The following is a 22,956-nucleotide window of genomic DNA, read 5'->3' as shown; positions in this document are numbered from 1 at the left end:
AGAATGACAGACAGCTCATCTCTTCAAAAAAATCAGTCATTGATGGAAAATTGTTGGTTAATGTGACCTCTGCATACTCCTGTAGGTCTTTTTGCTTCAATATAGTATATATAGTGTTGAAAATATTTTTTCCTTAGTGCAATCAGTTAACAAATTTGCTTCTAGATGTAGCTAGCGCTTTACCATAAAGATAAGTTTTGAGATTTCTCTCTTTTTGTCTGAAGGGGCAGCAACTTGTTACATATTAATTTGATTTTAAATTTAGTTATCACTTTTAGTTCTTGGAATTCTTATATAAATTACTAATCCAGAAAGAGATGGAACCAGAGAGCCTGGCAGAGTAATATAACACAAGATTTATTAATATATATACGCAATCAATGAAAAACAATAGCGAGAAAATTTATTTTTTTGCAGTGTATTGATGTTTTTGATTATTCAAAGAAATGTCTTATGTGAAGAAGGCTAGAAGACTGCTGTCTTGATCGAGAACTTGTCATGGACATCTGCTTATTAACAATGACAGCCAATCAGAAGCCTGCAACTAATAACTTTGTGCTTCCGGACTCTCCCGGGCGATATAAGGTCGTGCATTTGCACATCATTTTCCAAAGTAGACGCACAGAGAACACAAGAAAAATGGAGAAGTGGTTAGGAATCAAGCCAAAACATTAGCCCCAGAAGAAATATTCAAAAGACGCTAAAAAAAATTATGACGCTACAAAATGTAAACATACATTAAAAGCATCGTGGAAAGAGGAGTTCACGTGGCCTGTAGCAGACGACGCAACACAAACATTGTATGAATGAAGATGAGTAAATACTGGTATATACTGATGGCAGATGGAAAACATCAATGTCATGCAATGAATGTTATAAGTAGATTTATAATAAACTGAAATTTAAAGTGTTCTTCAGTTCAATACTCTGATTATCAATGTTTAATACTCTGCAACAATGTTTTTTTGTTTTTTTTTTTGCAAGTAGTTCTTATTGTGTTTCAAGTTGGTAAAAATGGGGCAGGTAACTTTATGGTGTCCCGTATCTTTTTGTCATGAGTTTCAGACACTGCTTATACCATTGTTTGCCCTTCCTTTTAAATCTGAGGTCCTACTTTTTTGATGGTTACCTTATTTTTTTGCATGTGTTTTACAAACACAGAACTTGAGTACAAAATTAGTACATTTTTTACTTCTGTCAAGATACTTCAGTCAAGTGTATAGCCCACTTATGGCACCTCAGGTGGCACAAGCACTAATAAATGAATAGAATCTCTCACTAACCGGATTCCCATGATTTGTGATTGACGAGATAATCCCAAAGTGCACCATCAGTGGTGTGAGAGGGGGTGAGATCAGGTAAAGTGATGCATGACATAATTTGTGGGGTCCGGGTTGCGCCCACACTGTCTGAACGTTAATATTGGAGGCTGGCTTTTGCAGATCCTGCCATGCAGAGTTATGAATGAACGGTGCTTTACGAGAAGCCACAGTTCCTTCGGAGGTTTTTTTTTCAATAGCTCAACATTGCATGACTTTTAATTGTCTTTACTCCCATTAATAATTTATTAGAAGCAAACAATACTGAATGGAAACGCCGGCTGCTAGTGGTTCACTGAGCTCAGCAAGACAGCACCAAATTCACTTTCTCTTAATTGTCTGGAACGTTTTATTGTTATGGATGTTGCCAAATCATTAGGCGACAATGATAGCTTGGATGCATCATTTACAAGTTGAGAGTAATGAGATTTTTTATTATTATTATTATTACCGCGATTATTCAATCCTCCATCTGTTCATCATTGTGTATGGCCTTCTGTAGAGCTTGTGGCCTTTTCAGTGATTTTTGTTTTTTTTAAATCATTTACATTTTAGCTAAACTCCACAATCATTTAAGTCAATTAACTATTCTCTGATGCTCAGCTTGTTAACTGTATATAGACAGACGCTGCTCTACTTACAGACGATCGATCGTTCGTAAGTTGAATTTGTTTGTAAGTTGCTTCAGTGCTATATTTTGTATGAAATGTATGTTTAAAATTTATATAAGAAACCTGTATTGTTTTGGCATAAAAAATAAAAATTTCATAGAATAATATGCTCGATACAGATGAATAAAATTAAGTGTAACTTACTTTTGGAAGATAGGCTTCAAGAGGTCCTTCTCCGTGTTTGAGATTGACCGAAAAAAAGTGATCCAGCCATTCTCTCACCGCATCAAGCTTTCTTATTCCACTTTCGTTTCAAAAGAAACGGGTCTCCTCGTCTTAGCTTTACACCAACCATATTGAATGGATGCATGAGATTACTTCACAGAGCAAACTTGCAAAACATTGTACGCAACCTGAATCAACCTGAGTAGTGGCAGTGAGAGCACCGACATTTAACCACGAGACTAGACGTTATCTCATTATCACACGACTTTTACTCACTTGCGCGTCAATAACATGGCTTGTATTGTATTTTGTTGAAAGTCTTTGTTTTTCTCCATTTTCTAACATTCATTGTTGAAGAAGTGGAAAATTCGTTTAACCGATCAGAATATACTATGCAAGTCATTGTTTCTGGCACCATAAAAATAACGGCAGCCAAATGAACTTAAAATACCTATGTGTAGGTTTAGGGTCATCATCTGCACCCCTGGTGGTCAATTGGTAAAGTGTTGGCACTACCGGAATTCAATTCTCGCTCCATACAATATTTTGTGACATCAGTGAGCGACACATATCGATGCATCATTGCATTAATATCTACCACAATTGTATAAAAACACAATGGTTATACTGCACATAAATTCCTATCTTAGCTCTTATTGTAATGTTAATTTAATGCGCCTTATAGTGCGGAAAATACGGTACTCTGATATATGTTAAAATCAAAGAACAAACCATATAAACAGTTCTAGGCGTTAATTTTAATTTATAAAAGTGTACCTGTGAAATGTATTTATTTACTTTGGACCAATTCCTATTTTTAAGGGCTCTGTAGCATAATGCAGCGAGTTATAATAAAAGACAGGCTGGCATCATTACCAATGTGTGTATAATTTATTTATTATCATTATTATTTATGTATTTATTTACAACAAAAAGCTAGGGATGTGTGTAATGGCACACATGCACTTATCAAAAATCAAATTGTCCACCAAATTTAACTAATTGCTTCTGCAGTATTTTTCATATATAGCAATTTTAAATATTCTTCCAGTGATCTATTGCATGCAGTAGAACCTCCCTAATTAAACCGTTCTGTGATACTACCAATCATAAAGGCACACGTACTGTAGATTGAACTTAACACAGTTTACATAAAAATATAGACCATTTATTTTTTATGCTAACTCCTCATATTAAATGAGTTTTGCAAACCACATTTGGGATGACCTGACTGTTTTAATCATGGAATTGGTTCTCCACGAGATCCTAGAAATACTGTGTGTGCCCTTCCCGTTACACACAGTATCCCCTATTAGCAGTAGAGATAAGCCCAACCCCCCATTTTCTATACTGCTTATAGTTACCAGCCGGGGTGTGCATAGATACCATAGGTAGTGCTACAGCTTATTTTCCTGTGTTTGTAATTTGCTGACTTCAATAATGGCTGTCAAGGTCTTTGATCACTAGCGTCTTTCCAGGATTTTTACATGTCACCACTGCTTTTTCAAAAAAAGGTGAATCTCCATTTTCAGGCCTAATTATTCGCGCTTTTTTCATTGTAAACATTATATAAATGCAAAAATGAAGATAAGTGATTTTGGAATAACAGAGACAATATATAACCTTTACATTAAGAAAAAACAACGATGGAATGAAATTTACTTATGACAGTTGGCTGGACAAAGCAATAAGCGCTGCTGTTTCCAATGACACCATACAGTGATTTGGAAACTAATGCAGCCAGGAGGATTTTAACCTGTACCGCCACAATGTCAGAAATGTACATTTATGCTATCCATCCCTACATTTTCTAAGTACGTATACATATTAAAACGGCATAAGTACACCAAGTAGAAATAGTGTGATAATAAGATAAAACCTAATCCATTTTCTGTATCACTGGTGGTCTAGTAGTTAAGTGTCACTCTTTCACTGCCACCACCCTGGTTCGATTCCCACTGCATACAATGTTTTGCGATTATGGTCAGCAATGTTTTTGGATTGATCAATCATTGCACTTATACTGGGATGTCAAACTCAGTTTGGCTCTTGGGACCAGATCAGTCAAAGAAACTCAACTCCAAATGTTAAGGTTTTTTTTCAATATTTCGCAATTTTAGCAGTTGATTTACGGCAGGCTGGATTCACTCATCCAGCCTAGTGCTGTATATTCGCTATGCCTGCATTAATATACCGTAAGTGTATAAAATGCGCAACGGTTATACACAAATAAATGAAATGGTTCTTACTGTAGTTTTAATTCCATACTCTTTATAATCCAGTGTGCCGTATATATGACAAAAGACTATTTTGGGGGTTGCGCCTTATAATCCGGTGCGGAAAACATGGTGATCACGTTGTGTCGTCATTATGTTCACTTTGTCAAAGCGAGGTCAATATATTGAGTTGTAACTGCAAGGGGAGCAGAGTTGGCCGGAACTTGTTTGGTGGCACAACTCGCGAACTTGGCATTCGAGACATTAGACGATTGCTGCCTTCATAGCAAATTCTGGCAAGCTCGTAGAGAAATAAAGCTGAGTGTTTGAGTGGTGTAGAATTCTGCTGATGCAAGTGCCCACATGGCCATCCTGTTACTGCCGCTCGCATCCGGAATGTCGTGACCATTACGTGTGAATTAAGTGTATCCTGAATCTACTAGGCTAAGCAGAAGTAAGATTGGGCCTAAAAAAAATTCAGCCTTACCCGACCAAGGCCCGTGGATATTAAAGCCCGACCCAGCCTGAGACCAATATATTGACTTGATATGCAGGATTGAGCATGAAGCAAACCCAAAATGTCATATTTTATTTGTGAGGACTCAGGAGAAGGACAGGTGATTTATGATATCATATTAAAGACTGACTGTTTAACTATAATGAAATCAAAGTTAAACGAGACTGTATACAAATTTACAACTTTTATATTTCTGTGTCTTCAGAGGTGACAATAACATTCTCCATCATGGACGGATTTTTTTAACAGTTGACGGGAACATTTTAAGGTCGTCTGTCATTTTGATGGGTTGAAAATTGGGCCATTAACCATAGCAGCAGTACTTCCTTAAGAATCTAGTGCGGCGCTTTGAGAGAGAGAGAGAGAGGCACACAGACAAAGAATAATGGCAGGTGGACGAAAGCTTTTATTTTGATTTTTATCAGGCCTTTTTCAGGCAGAACAAACCCCCCAAAAGATAGAAAAGGAAGCATTTATTGAAGCGTGTCTAAGAAATAAACGCAAAATATGTTTTACTCTGCGGCCATCCCCTGACTTAATGTCATGATTGCAGGCTTAAGTTTTCAAATGACGCACCCCACCTTTAAGCACAAGTAGAACATTTAAAGCCCAAGTACCTTTTTTACAGGCTCTGCATTCAGAACAACAAACTAACTCAGGGGTTGGCACCCCAAAATGTTAAAAGCGCCATATTGAACCAGAAAAATAAATTTGTCAGGAGCCGCAAAAAAAAGTCTTATATAGGCTTTTAACGAAGTCAACACATGTTGTATGTTATCTGTATTAGCCTATTTTCAAAATAACTAAGTTGGATGCAACACATCTTGTGGAGAATGACATTACTACTCTGTTGTACACCACCTCAAGTCTATTAATAAATTACGTATGGTTAAAGGGTTTTGATAAAATGAAACAAATGTGATTATGAAATCCAATTTATGTAATTTTATTTTGATGATTGGAAAAAACAACAATAGTGCAACAACAAGAGTAAAATAAAACATTTATTCATTTATTAAAAGAAAATGGCAACATTTGGAAAAGGTAAAGTAAATAAAATCACATTAATACAGTTTAAGTTGGATTTCTGTGGAGTTATTTTTTTTCCTTTTAACTTTGGGCTCCATGGCCAATCACACACCCACTGGTTTGCTTTAAAATAGCCACCTGTTTGATAGGTGACCCTGTCTCTTTAAAAAGGGCGGAGCATGGGCTGCACAATGGCTCTCACAGCAGAGAAAATGGCAATGAGGGCTCGGAAAAATGCTCCTAGGTACAAGAAGTTTCTTTGTAACGGGTTCATCGTAGGCTAATGTAGCGAAGTAAGAGTGCTGTTTCTTCTTCACCAGCGTTGGGAATAACGCTGGTATAAATAATTCTCTTACCTCAGTAACGGGGTAATGTAATTAATTACTTTTTCCTCAGTTACTACGCCCTTGTCATTACTGACGGTAAAAAGTGGTGCATTACTTTGGCACCAGAAAGCCAAAGACGACGTGCGCTCACAAACCTGATGGCGTGTTCAGTGGCACAGTTTTCTGCACTCCACTAAGTTATAAATTAAAATAAATCTAAAAAAGTTGCTTATGTACAATAAATAATTTTTTGGTAGTGAATGCCTACCGCATAAAATGTCAAAGATTTTCATGTAGTCCCTTCTCACTTCACTGAATCTTTTAATGTTTTCTTGCCAATCTCCTCCTAGAAAGTACAATATTCGCGTAGAAGACATCATGGTGAGGGACGTGCGCTACATCACGCTCAATTGTTGCTACAGAGACCTTCATAATGTCCTGCTGACTGGTCAACTCAAAACATTGGCACTGGTGGAATCGGCTGGTAAGTCAAACAAAACCAAAATATATATTAAGAAATGGATCAATAATTTTAACTGACCTGGTCCTGGGCGTTACCACATCACTGGTGCACTGAACTGGTAATGTGTATATTCTAACATTGAGCTGCTTCGTACAGAAATTACCAAAAATTGCTATAACAGGGCCTTTTGTTATGACTGTTATTATTTATAAGTTATGCCAAATTCTTAAACATGCAAGATGTGAGGAATCTGCAAAAAAAAATAAAAAATCTTTTGCATAATGTCTATATACGGATGCTGCCCTACTTACGAATGATATATATATTTGTATTTTTAAGGTTCTTATAAGTATGTCTAATACTTGTATAAGTAACCTGTATTGTTTTGTACCAAAAAAATAAACATTTCCTAAAATGATATACTCTATAAAGATAAAGTTGAGTTTAACTTATGTTTGGAAGATGTGCTTCAAGAGGTCCCCCACCGTGGTAAAAAGTGGCTGAAAAAAAGCGTTCCGACCGTTTTCTCAACCGCATCAAGTTTTCTTATTCCACTTTTGTTTCAAAAGAAATGGCTCACCTCTTTACACATCAAACAAACTATATTGAATGGATACACAAGATATTAAACAATAACAACGTCAAAGGTGTTGGCGGGGTAGAGATACAGTACACGTAGTACTGAATGTTTACACACAAACTAGGAAGTAGAAGCCATTTTTCTTCTTTGGGTGGATTCTGGGTAACCTCTCACAGTGCCATGTAGCGGAAAGAAGCACTACAACACTGTCCTCTACTCGGAAAAACACAATGCAAAATCTAACTTATAGCAATGTCCGGCGTCTGTATGCTTCATCGGTATATTCCGAGATAATGCATTCTGAGGACAACATGGCTTGTCTTTGTCATCCTGAGCTGCGACATTATCGAAGTAACACCAGTACCCAAATTGTTTCTACATTAATTTACAAGTGTTTTAAGTGAAATTTTGGTAGTTTTTGTGAAGAATGCCTCGGCGTTGTGTCGCAGGTGGTTGCAGTAATGATCAGACAAAAGCAAGCAGCCAAAAAGAGGCTAACTGCTTAAAAGAAAAAAAAAAAGAAAAACACTGAGAGCTGCCAAGGGGGCTAACCAGGGCCGATAAATTTAATTTCATGACATTAAAACCCAATCACGCTAATAAAATGCTTGAGGTTTTCTTTAGGCCTAGACTTGATATGGACGGAGGTGACGTGTTACCATCAATATCCAGCAATCTTTGTTCTGTTCCCAGCAATATTATCCATCCATCCATCCATCCATTATCTGCACCGCTTATTCTCACTAGGGTTGCGGGGGGTGCCGGAGCCCAACCCAGCTATCTCCGGGCAGTGGGCAGAGGACACCCAGTCGCAGGGCACACAAACACAGACAACTCACTCGCTCATTCACACCTAGCGACAATTTGGACCGGCCAATTCACCTGACATGCATGTTTTTGGAATGTGCGAGTAAATTGGAGTACCCGTAGGAAACCCAAGCAAGCACGGGGAGAACATGTTAACTCCACGCGGGAAGGCTGTGGTAGCTAGACTTGAACCCTGAACCTCTGGACCGTGGGGCTGCAGGCTAACCACTGCGCCTCCAGCAATATTATGTTATCACTTAAAAAAAGATCGATCTTGATGGGGGCGTGGGAGGAATTCTTCTTCCAGGGGTAGTCGCTGACCAATAATTAAAAAGCACTGGCTTGGGGTAAAACGTACAGAATTCATTGGGTTGCAATCGATGTTTCACTACAGGATAGTGTGGCTTCGAAATAAACTGTGCTAATTTCCTTTTTGTATTCATTGATTCTTTGCATTAGTGGTGCAAGTTCATTTTAAATGTCATGATTAATCTGGTTCTTGTGCGCAATGACATGCTAATATAAACTGGACATGAGCAGACTAAATGTGTTCTCAGCCAATGAAAGGACCAATTTCAATTTTATTTCACTTGAGCATGTGATGTGAAATAAGATATCTCATCGAACTTATTTCAAGTTGGGCAGATATTTTGTGACTTGAAGTGCACAAAGGATAGAAGGGCAAATGACTGCTCAACTCCACAAATTATTTAAAGTGGCTCTTAGTGAGAGTGTCGTTACTTAAACTTCCACTTACTGGCAAAATGCCCACTGCCAGAAAATTGAATTTAGAAAAAGAATAAAATTGTCAGGCAAATATCTTCTGTTGTTGCAGCATTTAGTTATAATTGCAAAGGAACCTGATGCTCCCTCATTGTGTCACTAACTGCCGCACTCCCTGCAGTGCTAAAAAATGTTTTGTATCTCCTCCAACCTGCTGACTTTTTCTTTCAAAAATGAGTCGTTTGTTTCATTTCATCCTTCAAAGGCTTCATCTCCAATCTGTGTTTTCATTTTTCTTTTCTTCCTTTTTGCTGCCAATGCTCTTTTCTAGCTTGTGATGTTTTTCTACCCTATCCTTGAGGTTAGAGTCTAGGCAAGTCATGTTTATTTGTGACACCCTTAATCACAAGAAGTCTCAAAGGGCTGCACGGACGACAGACTACAGACTCTTATTACACCAATTAAAAAGATTCCAATCGATATTAGTCCGATAATGACCAGGAAAAAAACAAAAACAAAACGACTGTATTGACTTTTATCCAAAAGCTCTTATATTACTAAATATCTACCAGTAGCCCATTGAGTTAACCCATTGGTCATGGATATCCTGAAATACAGAGTAGCAGGACTAAAACTCCAGTAGGTGTTAACCAGGATTGGGTAGGGTTACTTTAACTGGATTACTTTCAATTACTTTGGATTACTCCAATACCAAATATGCTAATAAAAGACAAAAGAAACTAAATATGAATAAAATGATGACTCACAACACGTGGTAAGCTTTCTCTCCTGGCTTTGATCTCTTTGATCTCCGGCAAAACGAACATAAAATGCGACAGAAACAAAATGAAAATAAATCCAAACAGCTTGCCAACATCATTTTTGCCCTTCCATGTGTTCCGTTACTCCCCCAGTCTGCGCAAAATTAAGGTATTTTATTCGTATTTATTTTCTGTTGTCTTTTATTAGCATATATGGTATTGGAGTAATCCAAAAGTCATTGAAAGTAATCCAGTTAAAGTAACCCTACCCAACCCTGGTGTTAACCAGAATGGACTTGAAGGAAAAATCATTCAAATTTTAAACTTTGACTAAAGTCCATTTGTTTTACTTTTAATGTACATCCTGCCAGTTCTTCCATAACTTGGTAAAAAGGGAGTTAAAACACAAGTGTGGTTGTATGTTGGGTGTATACAATGGATGTGTATTGTCATACTCCATGGTTAAGATTATTTAACGGTCATTACCTCACTTAGTGCTAATTACTGTCATAGAATAGAATATACCTTTATTATCATTGTTACAAAATGGGTTGAACATATTGTGACAACGAAATTGGACGTTGCACTCCAGTTTCACATTTAATTGTAAGGATTAAAAAAAAATTACACAATATTTCACAAGAAAGTGGGGGCATGTAGAGGCAGAAGATATATGGATTGGGTGTTTACTTACAGTTTTGGATCGTATTAGTGCAATATGCGGTAGTGCAAAATAGGCAACATTGTGCAAAGTAAGCATAGGCATGAATAAAATTTGACATCTGTGTGAGATAGTATACTTTTTATGTGAGAATGTGAACACAAGTAAGCTGACATGGAAAACTAGAAACCCCTTAAAATATCTAGTTCTATCATATCAAAAAAAAGTTGAGAAATGTCTTATTGGATTACATAGGAAGGCCTCTTGGAAGCTAAAATATTTTGGTGCGATATTTTTGTTAGATACCCAAAGACGAAAAAACCCAACTTATGTAGTAATTTGTGGAAGTTAGTGGTAGCTAGCTTTAAATGCTGCTTAAACTTTCTCATGATAGTTCAACTCTAGAGAGCCAATATACCTTCACACTATTTTTTCAATGTGCACTTGGGGTGTCCTAAACCAATACTGATATCAGTCTAAAATAAGCTTAGTACAAGATTTAATCTAAACTCTATCATCTCCCTTATCTGCGTTCTTTCAAGCAGTATGTTACAGATTGTGCTCCTGGTTTTCTCCTGGTCTTTCTTTCCTTTTTTCTTTCCTTCCTGGTCTTTCTTTCCTTTTTTTCTTCCTTCCTTTGTTTCCTTTTTTCTTTCATTCTTACCTGTTTGTCTCTGTCTTTCTTTCTCTGTCTTTATGACTGTCTTTCTCTGTCTTTTTGTCTTTTTTCTGTCTCTTTTTTTCTATCTTTGTCTTTTTCTGTCTTTCAGTCTTTCTTTTTCTTTCTGTCTCTGTATCTATATCTTTCTTTCTCCGTCTCTGTCTCTCTTTCTTTCCTTCTGTGTCTCTTTCTTTCTTTCCTTCTGTGTCTCTTTCTTTCTTTCTGTGTCCCTCTCTTTCTTTCTTTCTTTTTCTGTCTCTTTCTTTCTCAATCTCTCTTTCTTTCTTTCTGTATCTCTGTCTCTCTTTCTTTCTTTCTTCCTTTCTTTCTTTCTTTCTTTCTCCGTCACACTCTCTAGTCTTGTAGTACATATTTATCCTGGAGTGTCAGGTCCATTCTCATAAACAGTTCATTTCATTGTTATCACTGACAATAAAGCCAATTCTAGTTTGAATATGAATATGTTTGCGCCGTGCTGTAATAGAACTTAGCTGTCTACCTGTAACTCCATTGACTTTAATGTTCAGACAGCTTCTCTCCTTCCTTTACATTATTGACCCGACGTCCCTTTTTTCCTTCTTGCATTTACCAAACAGCATCAATGATCCTATTGGGCTCCATTGAGCGTGCACAGCTCCAATCACTGCTGTCCTTGCAACTGGGACGCCCTCGACGCATGGATTTTATCAAAGAGCGTGCAGCAGTGACAAAAAAGCACCTGTCTGTTGTCTCTAGCTCCGACAGTGAGGAGAACCACCAAAGAGCGAGCCAGGAGGTCCGATTCCAGGTCAGAGGTCATGATAAGCGCTAAACACCTGGGTTTCATTCTATTTGTTGTTATAGTTATACAATAGTGCAAAGAAGTCATAAATAGGAAAAAAATGTATTATTCAAACATAATTTTGCTTATCTTTTGTTTTAAGTTTGTTGAATTAAAAAAGAAACAGCGGCTTTATCATAATATTTTGTGTAATAGCCACAAATGTAAACTATATTTTTGGGGATTTATGTTTCTGTGTCTTAGAGGTTGAAAAACGATTGATTAGTATAGTTTCGTTTCCAGATAGCATCATGGTTTTCTAGGGTGGTTCTGCAGGTTCTGCCAGACATTTAAGTACTTCCATCCATCCATTATCTGCACTGCTTATCCTCATTAGGGTTGCGGGGGTGCTGGAGCCCATTCCAGCTATCTTCGGGCATGGGACACCCTGAACTGGTTGCCAGCCAGTCGTAGGGCACATTTAAGTACTTAATGTCTTTAATTTAAAAAAGTTCCAAAAACTGAAAAATAGAATTTCAAATGTAACGTTATTGTCAAATATGTTATATGCACAACATACAGCACGTATTAAATTACCTACATTTCCCGCATGCAATCATGCAACAAATAAAGCACAATATAAATAACAAATAACAGCAAGGTTGTTTTTTTTTCGTCTTTTTTTTCTCAAAAAAAGTGTGCATACAAAAATATAAAAGTATGCATACAAAAATTAAAACATACATAAGTTTTGAATGAAATCTAAACAGAGCAGTTTTGCATTCATTTGGCATAGGGGAGAGGGCTGGGAGGGGGTAAGTTAGGGAGCAAGTTCAGAGTCCTGACAGCCTGATGGAAGAGGCTAACCTTGAGCCTGCTGGTTCTGGTTCTGCAGTCTTTTCCCCGGCAGCAGCAGGTTGAAGAGGCAAACATTTTTGTTTCTTAGACTCTTCTAAGGCTACATTGAATGTAAAAAACTGCTTCATTAAAATGTTATCATACTATGAGCAATAGCTCTTAGCTCAGGGTTCACAAAGTCAAATTACGGAAGAGTCAACTAAAAAATGAATCGACGTTGAAAAGGTGTTAAAATGACATGTATTGTCTAGTGAACCTAATTGAACCTACTGAAAACGCTAACAAATATATGCCAATACTGTCGAACAAAAGACACATGTCCTTGATATAAAAATCCCCATTATCCTGAACATGAAATAAAATAAGCCGGTATCATCAGGCACCATCAGTAACTTATGTTTTCGTGAAAGAGGGCTAAAATCACCCTAAAACAATAAATAATGGCAGTTTACTATCATTCACTAACTTACAAAAAAATAAAGTGCAAAAAAAAAGTAACGTACATTGAAAACAAATACACATTGATTCCTAGTGTAATGAATCAGATCACCGCAGGGGCCAAAGATAACCTTCTTGTGGGTAGGATGTGGCCCCGAGCTTCAACTTTGACATATGTTTTCGGCCTTGGTTACCACACTTGAGTGACTGGGTTTCTTAAGGCTCTTAATGTGATTTTTTTTTTATCCAAACCATCAGCCAAGAAAATGTTCAGGAGTATTCCCAATGTATCTGATATTCCCTTAGCTGCTTAGTAAAATGTGGTATAGCTTGTATCCGTTTCTGCTGAGGTTTATTTTGGTCTTTTTCTCTCATTTTTAAATCTGACCTTCTCGCCTGGTTTAATAATACAAGTGTAAATGTTGTTTTCAGATCTCGACTGAAGAATCGTCATTCAGCCCTACACGGCCGATTCCTCAGAAGCCCTTAAAACCTGCTCTGAAGAGACCTTCAATGGTTGAGAGACCTACAGATATTCCTATGGGTGTGTTTCTGTTATTTTCTTCCTAATACACATATTAATATGTCTTAATGTAAAATGCATTACAGTGTTGTGAGTTTCTAGACAGGTAAGCCCCGTATCTTCCCCCACAATTTATTTGTAATGCACACTAGATTAAAGTCATGCCCTTTATCTTTCAGTCAACCAGTCGTTCAAACCACAGTTTGTCTTGTATAGTGACCTCATCGTAATTGATAACAAAGTGGACATTGTTTATAGCGGGATTAGACTTGGCACTCCAGGATAAATACGTAATAAAGACTTTAAAGATAAAAATAAGATAAACATTGTTAGGATATCTAGGCAAAAATATTTACAAGGTAATGCTTGGAGGCTGGTTTAAGATGTAAGTGCATCAGATCAATAGTGCAAAAGTTCAATACAGACGCTGCCCTACTTACGAACAAGATTTCGGACGATCGTTTGTAAGTTGAATTTGTTCGAAAGTTGCTTCAATGCTATACAGAGATCATGGGAGTTTTCGACCACTGGAAAGTTACTAGCACAAAAAGAAAGTTTCCCGCTATAATGCTCGACGATTTGGGGAGATTCCCTTGTACAGAAAAAAAAAGCTCATTACCAAGAACCAACAAACATTGTGTTAAATTTGAAACCGTCCTCTTACTTGTTTTTTCGGAGAGATTTATCTCGTGCTCCATATGGTCTAAATGTATGACCCATGTGCTGGAGTCAAGGCCACAGTGCAAGCCCACACGACCGCGTGGCGCGGCTGCATGCGACACAGTAGAAAAAACTCAGTCAGTTCCTCTTTTTACATGGACAAGAGACGCTTGACAAGATCATGCCTCTATGGGCGTGGGCCTAGATATCTGATCATGCTTCTACAGGCGTGGTCTTAGGGGCCGGTCACACAGACATTTGCGGCTGAATCACGGCTAAAATTTTGCGTTTTTTTTTTGCCCGTGGTTGCCCGCGATGGAAAATGCGCAAAATTGGCCAACCCGCTGTTCATCGGTGGTATGCCCGCAAAACACGCCGGCGACTGTTCCGATTCCTCATCGCGTCATTTCTGCGTCATTTTCTCGTGTGGACCACGGGTATAAAAGCTCCCGAGCCGGTGTTGTGCCCAAATCCGACTCCTACGCAACGCCCACACCGCCCCACCCCCTCGCGTGACTTTTTCATCCACGTTAACAAACGCATTTTGTAGAATACGATCGCACTTTATTGTTTAAATAAACGCGTTATATAGACTAGGATCTCCCAATTGTTATAATTAGCTCGCTTTATAGTTTTAATAAGCGTTTTATATAGGATACGATCGAAAGCGCAGCAGAATGCGCGTTCACGCGAGGGGGGGAGGATTTACCGTTCGATTAAGTTCACAACAAAAACAAAGACGGAATGGTTTAAATTGTATTACATTTCCAACAAATGCAAGACGAAGTAGTTTTGGTTATATTTTCGCCATCACATTCCCTTAAAGTGAGATAAAATGAAGTTATAGTGGTTGTAGTTGCGAGGGGTTCCATATCTCGGCACCGGGCTGTAGAAATCATAACCGCACTAGACACAGTCCCGTGATGATCAAGATTTCAAGCTATAGAATCATTCTTATCTAATTATCTTGAAAAAAAATGTCAAGAAATAAAAACGGACTAAGACGAGGTCACTACGCTGACGGGGGGGGGGGGGGATGGAGTTTAAGAGTTATTGATCTATCTTCTTTATTCATTATCCATTATCCATTGTCGATCAGTTCATAATACGCTACAAAGCTTAGGAGCCGGGACTCTTACTCTCAGCTAAAAGGCCAAGCTAAGGTCCTAGCATTAAAGCCTTGCTACGATCATTGCGAATGCACCGAAAGATTTATTCGAAATGAAGAGAAACTACGCTGACGGGGATCCATGTTCACCCCCTTGACGTCACGAGCACACCTGACGTGTGCTCGGCATTCGCGCTGTTTATACGCGGAGAAAGGCGTTTGACTGTCACACGCGTAACACGCTAATTTCACGTAATAACACCGCGATACAGGCGCAGAACATGCTATTACCATGCTCCACCCACGATTACCCGCTGAAATTTCCCGTCCTACCCATGTGTAAGCACGCCCTGGCCGCGGCCAGAGTACGTCGTTCCGCGTCATTTCCTCGTGTTGACCACGTGTGCGGCACGCGGTTTAACACGTGCTCAAACTTTTGAGCAGCTCAAAAGTTTGGAGCGCGGCCAACCACGTGAAAATTTCCGACCGCGAGTAAAGCACTGCTTTATCTCGTCTATATGGCGGTCTCTAAACGTCCAACAGCGCCCAATGGCATCTGCTTCACGGCCAGAAATTTCTGACCGTGGTTCAGCCTCAATACGCTCGTGAAAGGCTGTGTACCCGCGCTCTGAATAATTGAGCAGCGTCAAATAGTTTCGCGCTGCCACCCGCGCGCGAATTTCCGACCTCGGGTTAAGCACCGCTGTATCTCGTCTGAATGGCGATCTCAATGCGTCCAATAGCGTCCGCCTCAAAGGCAGAAATTTCTGGCCGTGATTCAGCCGCAAATGTCTGTGTGACCGGCCCCTTAGAGATCCCATACTTACAATATTGGGTCATTGAAGTTGCTAAACTTGTTAGAAAGGCAAAGAAGCGAGACATTTGCGTAATGTTCTGTTCTTGAGAATACCCCTCCAATTGACATAATTCCGTACGGTCTGAACATTATTTTATCAATACATAGCCTTGGATGTTTTGATTACATTCAAAACTTAGGGTTATCAGATTTCATTATGGTACATGGTGAATTGGAACTGTCCAAAAGGGGACTCAGTCGTTCCATCCATTCCAAAGTTCTGAGTTACTTGGAAGTCAATTTTGTGCTGGGCTTATTTGCTCTACAATATGTTTTGGCTTATTTTTTAAATCAATAATTGTTTTTGTTTTTTTTCAGAGGATTAAGTTTTTCTTTCACCACTCGGAGGCACTAAATCAGGGGTCTCAAACTCAATTGTGTTAAAGGTCACTGAAGCTAGGGTCCGAGCGAGGTCGGGCCAAATAGGCTTTTTTCAAAAAAACAGCACTGATAAAAACGTTCCGCTGTCCTTCAAGAGACAGTGTTTCAAAGTGTAGTGCAACCAAAACTTAGTCTAAAGAGGCCTACCAACTAAGGAGACTGAAAGTGAGCAAAAAGCACCCTTTATCATTCATTTTTTTACCCAGCCTTTTCACTAATAAAGACAAAAAGAAGGGAAAGATGTCCTTTAAAAACGAGTAAATAATCGGGAAGAAGATGTAAGAAAAAGAGGCAAGAAGGAAAAACTGTAATAAAAAAGAAAAGAAAAGGAAATACAGCAAAAAAAATAGTATAGAGAAAAAGAAACAAAATGAAAGTAATCGAAGAAAAAACACTGAAAATATATATTCTTTTTTCTTTTCATTTTTTTCTTGAGGAATACTTTTTTACTTTCATTCTTCTCTTTTTTCTGTTTTGTCCTTTTTTCTTTTCTTCTTTTTTTTCTATTCTTTTTTATTTACTTATTTCCTTTTCAGAAGTAATAAGGTGCGTTTTCGTCCCTTTGAGTGTCCGTACTTTGTCTTCTTCAGTTGTGCTTTTAGCACTCGCTTTCGGTCACACGACAGAATACAGCGACATCTAGTGGGCAAAAAATACACACTGTCCCTCTAACTTTTATATTAAAGGCCAAGGCCTTAAATTATCATTCGGCCGCAAGTTTGTGACCACTGCACTAAATAATTCCTATTATCCCTTAAACTATCCTGTTGTCCTGTGGCGGGTCTTTAAGCACTTTGTACCCAAATTTGTGTTAAGTGAAATTCCTAATTATAGGACTTTGCCTCATTTTGCTACTAGTACTAATCAATATACTGTAGAATCAATGGTTGTGTGAAAGCATTGGGGATTTGGTCTCGCAGGCTCACCGGATCACTCAACCAACTCTAGTCTGAAGAATTTGTTTTGCGCCAGTCCGGATGCACAACTCGTGGAGGTAAGCGAAGCCTGTCCTTGAACGCACCCAACAGCAAACACGCACTAGCACGCAGTTGCTTAAGACACATGCTGTTCACACTTTCTTCACACTCTCACATACAGGCTTCTCGCGCCACAGTACAGTACCTCCCACACGAGCAGAGAAATCTTACGAAATGCATTGCTGTCCCAACCACCTTAGAACAGACATTTTTTCCCATTTATTTATGTAATACTTTAAAAGTTTGTCTAATTTAAACTGCAAATACTTTTATTACCATGTTCCTCAGACTATAAGGCGCACCTAAAAACCAATACTAGGACACTAAATTTCAAAGTATTCATTATATACTGCAGAATATTGTGGATACTATTGCAAAAGCAAACATTAAGTATAAATGTGTGTTACTATGCTAGGTTTTACAGTATACTACCATTATTGCTCAATAAATGATAATTTATTAAACATGGCTGACCCATATCTCAAAACATTGAATGTACTTAGATTTGAAACTGAACTAACCCCCAAAAGTACAAATGACTTATGAAAAGGCATTAGACATTATCTCATTATCAAGCAGTTTTACTCGTGTTCCCAGAAACCATGATTAGCATGGTTCATTGTGTTCTGCATTCTGATAGGTTAAACAGTTTCTCGACTTCTTCACCAATAAGTGTCAAAAACAAAGTATTTCAACAAAATACTATAAAAGCTCTTTTACGTAAGCTTATATTTTAAACCGCAACATTACTGGAGCACAGCTGAAGAATGCAGAAAAAATGCTCTATGCAAATCAGTGTTTTCTGGCACCATGAGTAAAAATAGCCTGAAAATGAGACAACCTTTCATGTTTTTCGTGTGTCATCTGTATGACAGTTAGCCCAGTGATTGTGACCTGAGTTTGATTCCAGTTGCATACAATGCTTTGGGATTTAGATCAGCAACACTTATTGACTGATCAATCGTTGCACTAATATATACAAAGAGCACAACAGTTATACACGACTAAACACGGTGTAGTCTCAATTTCATGCGCCTTATAGTCTGGTGTGCCTTATATATGAAGACTATATGACAAGAAAGCATTTTTTGGGGGTGCACCTAATAATCCAGTGCGCCGTAGTGTGAAAAATCTGTTACATTAACCCCATAATTTTCCATTGGACGTGCACCTTCTTTATTACATTTTTCTACAGATAGGTTTGTTGTTTTTTATTTTTTTTGCGTGTTTTTAAATGTTGACTACTTGTCCTTGATTGTTGGAAGAAAAACAACAATGTGGAGAGCCCCGTGTCTCCTGACAACAGGCCATCAAAACGAGTCCGGATATCCGTTGTGGTAAGATTCCACCATTTGGGGCATCTCAAATGCCAGGATTCCGCCGGTAACGGGTTCAGCCGCCAATCAAATATTTACCAGCAAGTCATTCCATCCCAAAGATAGCTGTGCTTGCCAATGGCTTGAGATTTGGGCAACGTTGAGCAATCTCTGCCGTTGTGCCATAGACCTTTGAACAGCCTCTACTTGTCAGACCTGTGGGCCTCCAGTTGTCAATACAGTGGTACTTGTTTATTTTAGCACATTTAAACATAAGAATTTTGATACACAAGTTGTTTTTGGAAGAAAAATCAACCTCGTTATACAAAAGCAGGGTTCCAGTGATTCCTTGAAAAGTCTTAAAAGGCATTGAATTCATTATTTTAATAAAAAGGCCTTAACTGGCATAAAATGTCTTAAATCCAATTTTCGAACGTCTTAAAAATATGAACACATTAATACGATTGATATTTGTATGACTAAGAACATTTAGATTGGCCTTTTTAATAATTCACTGATTTACTTTCGTGGCAACATCCATAATAACGGAACTATCGATACGGTGATGTGTTTTCAGTCGGTCCTTTCAGAGAAGACGCATGTCTTAGATCTACGCACAATACACATAGAAACTTGGGACGCAGACACTTACTTTGGACCATGCCCGGAAAGTTTCAATTCAGTCTTGAATTTAACCTGCCTTAAGCTGTAGGAACCCTGAAAAAAAATCCAGTTCACGAGCATTACCAGAGGCTATTGCTAGAGATCGTGGCTGCAGTTTTTGCGTGTAAACTACAACATGCAAAAAAAAAAAATGTGCTTTAAAGTTACAGTAACTTTTTAATTTTAAGTGTTCAATAAGTGCTTATGAGATAAATAATCCCTTGATCTCATACATTTCAAATTCTGTCGATTGCTCCCGAAATTAATGGTTGTAAATCCTCCCTATTAAGCAGTATTAAACCTTGAACCACAACGCACCACCCATTTACTCAGAGCAAGACAGACAATATAGAGTACCGCGACAATATTGGCAATATACGATGAAGTTGAGAGAATCCGGATTAGAGCCGAGGTATGCACAATGAGCTCCGCCTACACTTATACTGCAGGCACAATTTGTCACAATCAAAAAACTTACGGTAAAAACATATATGTTGACAGGTATGCAATCTCATTCGGAAATTGCAATGTCCTTTGGTTGATTGGATGCTAAACATGGGTTTGTCTCACTGCTGCGCTCCTACGTTCCCTGGAGGGGTGGGGGTAGGGATGTAGTTGAATGATGCAATCCCCATGGCGTTATATTTCAATCTACAGTCAACTTTTACCCTTGGGCGTAACTAGCCCGTTTTTGGGGGTGCTCAAACAAATTCAAACCAAGCACCCACAAAAATGAGAGCATTTTTAAAACTTTTGTTCTAAAGAAAAGATATAAAAAACAACAAAAGTCAAACTAAACAAAAATGTCTACAATGCAGCATTAGAAATACTCCACTACCTTGAAAAAGTTCAGTCCATTTGATTCCCAGCATTGCTCGAGCTAGGGTCCAGGTGAAACTGTGACAAATCAGGGTTTTAAAAAACCTCTGATTAAAAACATTTCAAGACAGAATTGGATCTGTTCCATTTTAATCCAGCAAAATTATGTTTCACTGTTCTGAATGAATCTGCTTAGGTAAATCTAAATTTCGTACTTGCTGTAAACTGTAAACACAAATATCTGTGGGGTTTGTTACGTTTTTCATTTGATTTTAAAAGCGTGGACATGATACTAGTGTGTCTTACAGGCCGGAAATACAGTATTTACTGTTTTACTAAGATGTATAAACATTTTTTGTTTAAGCAAAGAGCAGGCAAAACACAAAACACTGTATTTACCGTATTTTCTGGATTTTAAGGCACTCCCCCAAACCCCTAATAGCCCAGAAACTTGAATATGCGCTTTATAACCCGGTGCGCCTTAATTACCGTAAAATACTGGAGGATGAAATTGGAAATGCAGACGGTATTTATTTCTGTGTATTACTCAGAATGAGTTTTTGCGGTATCACTGACTGACGTATCACTCCTCTCATTTAAGATAATTGCTCCTTTTCGATCATTGTATTTGCCGAAACCCAATTGAAGCATTCCAAAACACTACACTGCATACAATTTTCATTTCACGTCACGATGCGATCAGGTTTTTTCAAGTTAGAGGCTGTTCAAACTCGGCATGCCGTTCTTCCCATCTTTCAACAATGTCACCCGAGGTGTCCAATCAGTGACGGCCTCCCAGAGTATGTGTCGCCTTTCTGGAGTGACTTAAAGTCCGATTATGTTTTGAGAAAGTCGCTCTGTGGATTAGATACTTTAAATGGGGAATTGACTGCCCCAGTGCATGCATCCACATTGTACGATGCCTAGCGAAAGTATTGGCTCCCCCAAGAACTTTTTGTCACAATGCCATATTTCAGGCTTCAAACTTAAAGCTATCTACGACAAAAAAACTGAAAAGTAGGTGAAAATAGAATCAAATATGGCCGCCTGTATTCCAGAAGTTCCCTAATGACTTCCGAGTGATCCAAAATCTACCTAAATGGCTAACAAGGACAGATTGCACCTGCTTGTCATTAAGTCTCAGGTTACATGTATCTTCTCTGTGATGGGCTCAGGTGTCTCTCTAAGGAGTCACTGGCAAACAGACAACAATATGAAGACCAAAAAACAAGCCATGCTCGTCCGGAATAAAGCTGTGGAAAAGTTAAATCCATGATACATGATTTTGCAACAATTCCACATCTCCCTGAGCGCTGTGCAGGAATCAATATGAAAATGGAGAGGGCATAAAACGACTGCAAACCTATTAAGAGCTGACCGTCCCCCTAAACTTTTGGCCCAAACAAGAAGAGAACTAATCAGGGAAACAACCAAGTGGCCCATGATCACGTTTGATGACCGGCAAGAATACACAGCCTATTATTCGTACTTTGCTCTTTATGGAAGAGTAGCAAGAAGAAAGCCCTTCCTGAAACAATACCACAATAAAGCCCATTTGGTATTTGCAAGAAGCCACATAGGAGACCCTGATAAAATGTGGAACAAGGTGCTCTGGTCAGATGAGACCAAAACTGCAAAGTGTTTTGTTTTGCTGAAGAATAACACTGCATATTATCCAGAAAATACCAGCCCCACTGTCAAACATGGTGGTGGCAGCATCATGCTCTTCGGTTGCTTTTCTTTAGCAGTGACTGGGAAGATTGTTACAGTTGATGGGAAGACAGAAGGAGCCAAATACAAGGTGATTCTGGCAGAAAATTTATGGGAGTCTGCAAGAGACATGACAATAAGGACAGGTTCACCTTCTAACATGACAACAACCCTAATATAAAGCAAAATCTACAATGGAATTTCAACAAAATTCCCAAAACCGCTCTCCAGACGGAATACATTTTGATTAAATTAATAAAATAATAATAATAATAATGCATATCAACAAATATACCACTTAAAACCGGTCTCCCTCTTGCAGTTACTTGAGGCTTATATTTACAAATAAATATGACTTGACCTGACTTGTAAATAATGGTTTCAGAACAAGGTGCAAGCAGTTCTTTTGTAAAAATGTCACAAAATACTGCAAACCAAAAGTCTCCAGCTGTGCAGTGTCTCCTCTCAGCTCAGTAAGCCTGTGCAAGACAGAGAAAGCGTGCTGCCTTGCCCACCCCTACCACCTACCCAATCAAATCCTTCCTCTCCTACCACTCACCCAATCAAGTTGCCATGCGTACTTGGCTCGTGTTTTTGGGAGTTTACAGTTTGTTGTCTGGATTGATCTCATCAAGTATCTCAACAGTGAACATACATTATTGAATGAGCTCCCATATGACAGAATTCTGAGCAACGTACAGCCAAAACAGGGTCTTTTTGTGTAAACACCTTGACAGGAAACTGTAGTGGAAACTCTGCCCTTTGTATACTGGACCGAACCAATCTCACCTTCAAGAGCAGACCTTTATCTACAAGCCTCATGTTCTCATGCTGCTAAAGAACATTTGTGGAAAGATCTGAAAGACGATGTGCACAAACTATCACGATCAAACCTCAAGGAGCTGTTTTGTAAGGAAGAATGGGCAAATATTTCTGTTTCAAGATGTGGATTACTTGTAGAGACATACCCCAAGAAATGTGTTGCTGG

General features: G+C 38.5%; 1 protein-coding gene across 2 annotated transcripts in view; it reads left to right on the top strand.

Moving 5' to 3' along the window:
* The window catches only part of LOC148358502 (chloride channel protein 2-like), a 158,259-nt gene that overhangs the window by 107,430 nt on the left and 27,873 nt on the right, over positions 1-22,956 (top strand). For both annotated transcript variants that reach the window (XM_088345397.1, XM_088345396.1), the window contains 4 exons: positions 6,594-6,727; positions 11,496-11,686; positions 13,388-13,499; positions 17,404-17,477. In XM_088345397.1, the coding sequence (XP_088201523.1) occupies positions 6,594-6,727; positions 11,496-11,686; positions 13,388-13,499; positions 17,404-17,477 (511 nt within the window). The remainder of the gene's footprint in view (positions 1-6,593; positions 6,728-11,495; positions 11,687-13,387; positions 13,500-17,403; positions 17,478-22,956) is intronic.

The sequence above is a fragment of the Urocampus carinirostris genome, chromosome 10, assembly GCF_059441175.1.
Source record: "Urocampus carinirostris isolate Australia breed hairy pipefish chromosome 10, RoL_Ucar_1.0, whole genome shotgun sequence".
Classification (NCBI taxonomy): domain Eukaryota; kingdom Metazoa; phylum Chordata; class Actinopteri; order Syngnathiformes; family Syngnathidae; genus Urocampus; species Urocampus carinirostris.
The sequence above is the reverse complement of the archived record's forward strand: the minus strand, read 5'-3'. Positions and strand labels throughout refer to the sequence as shown.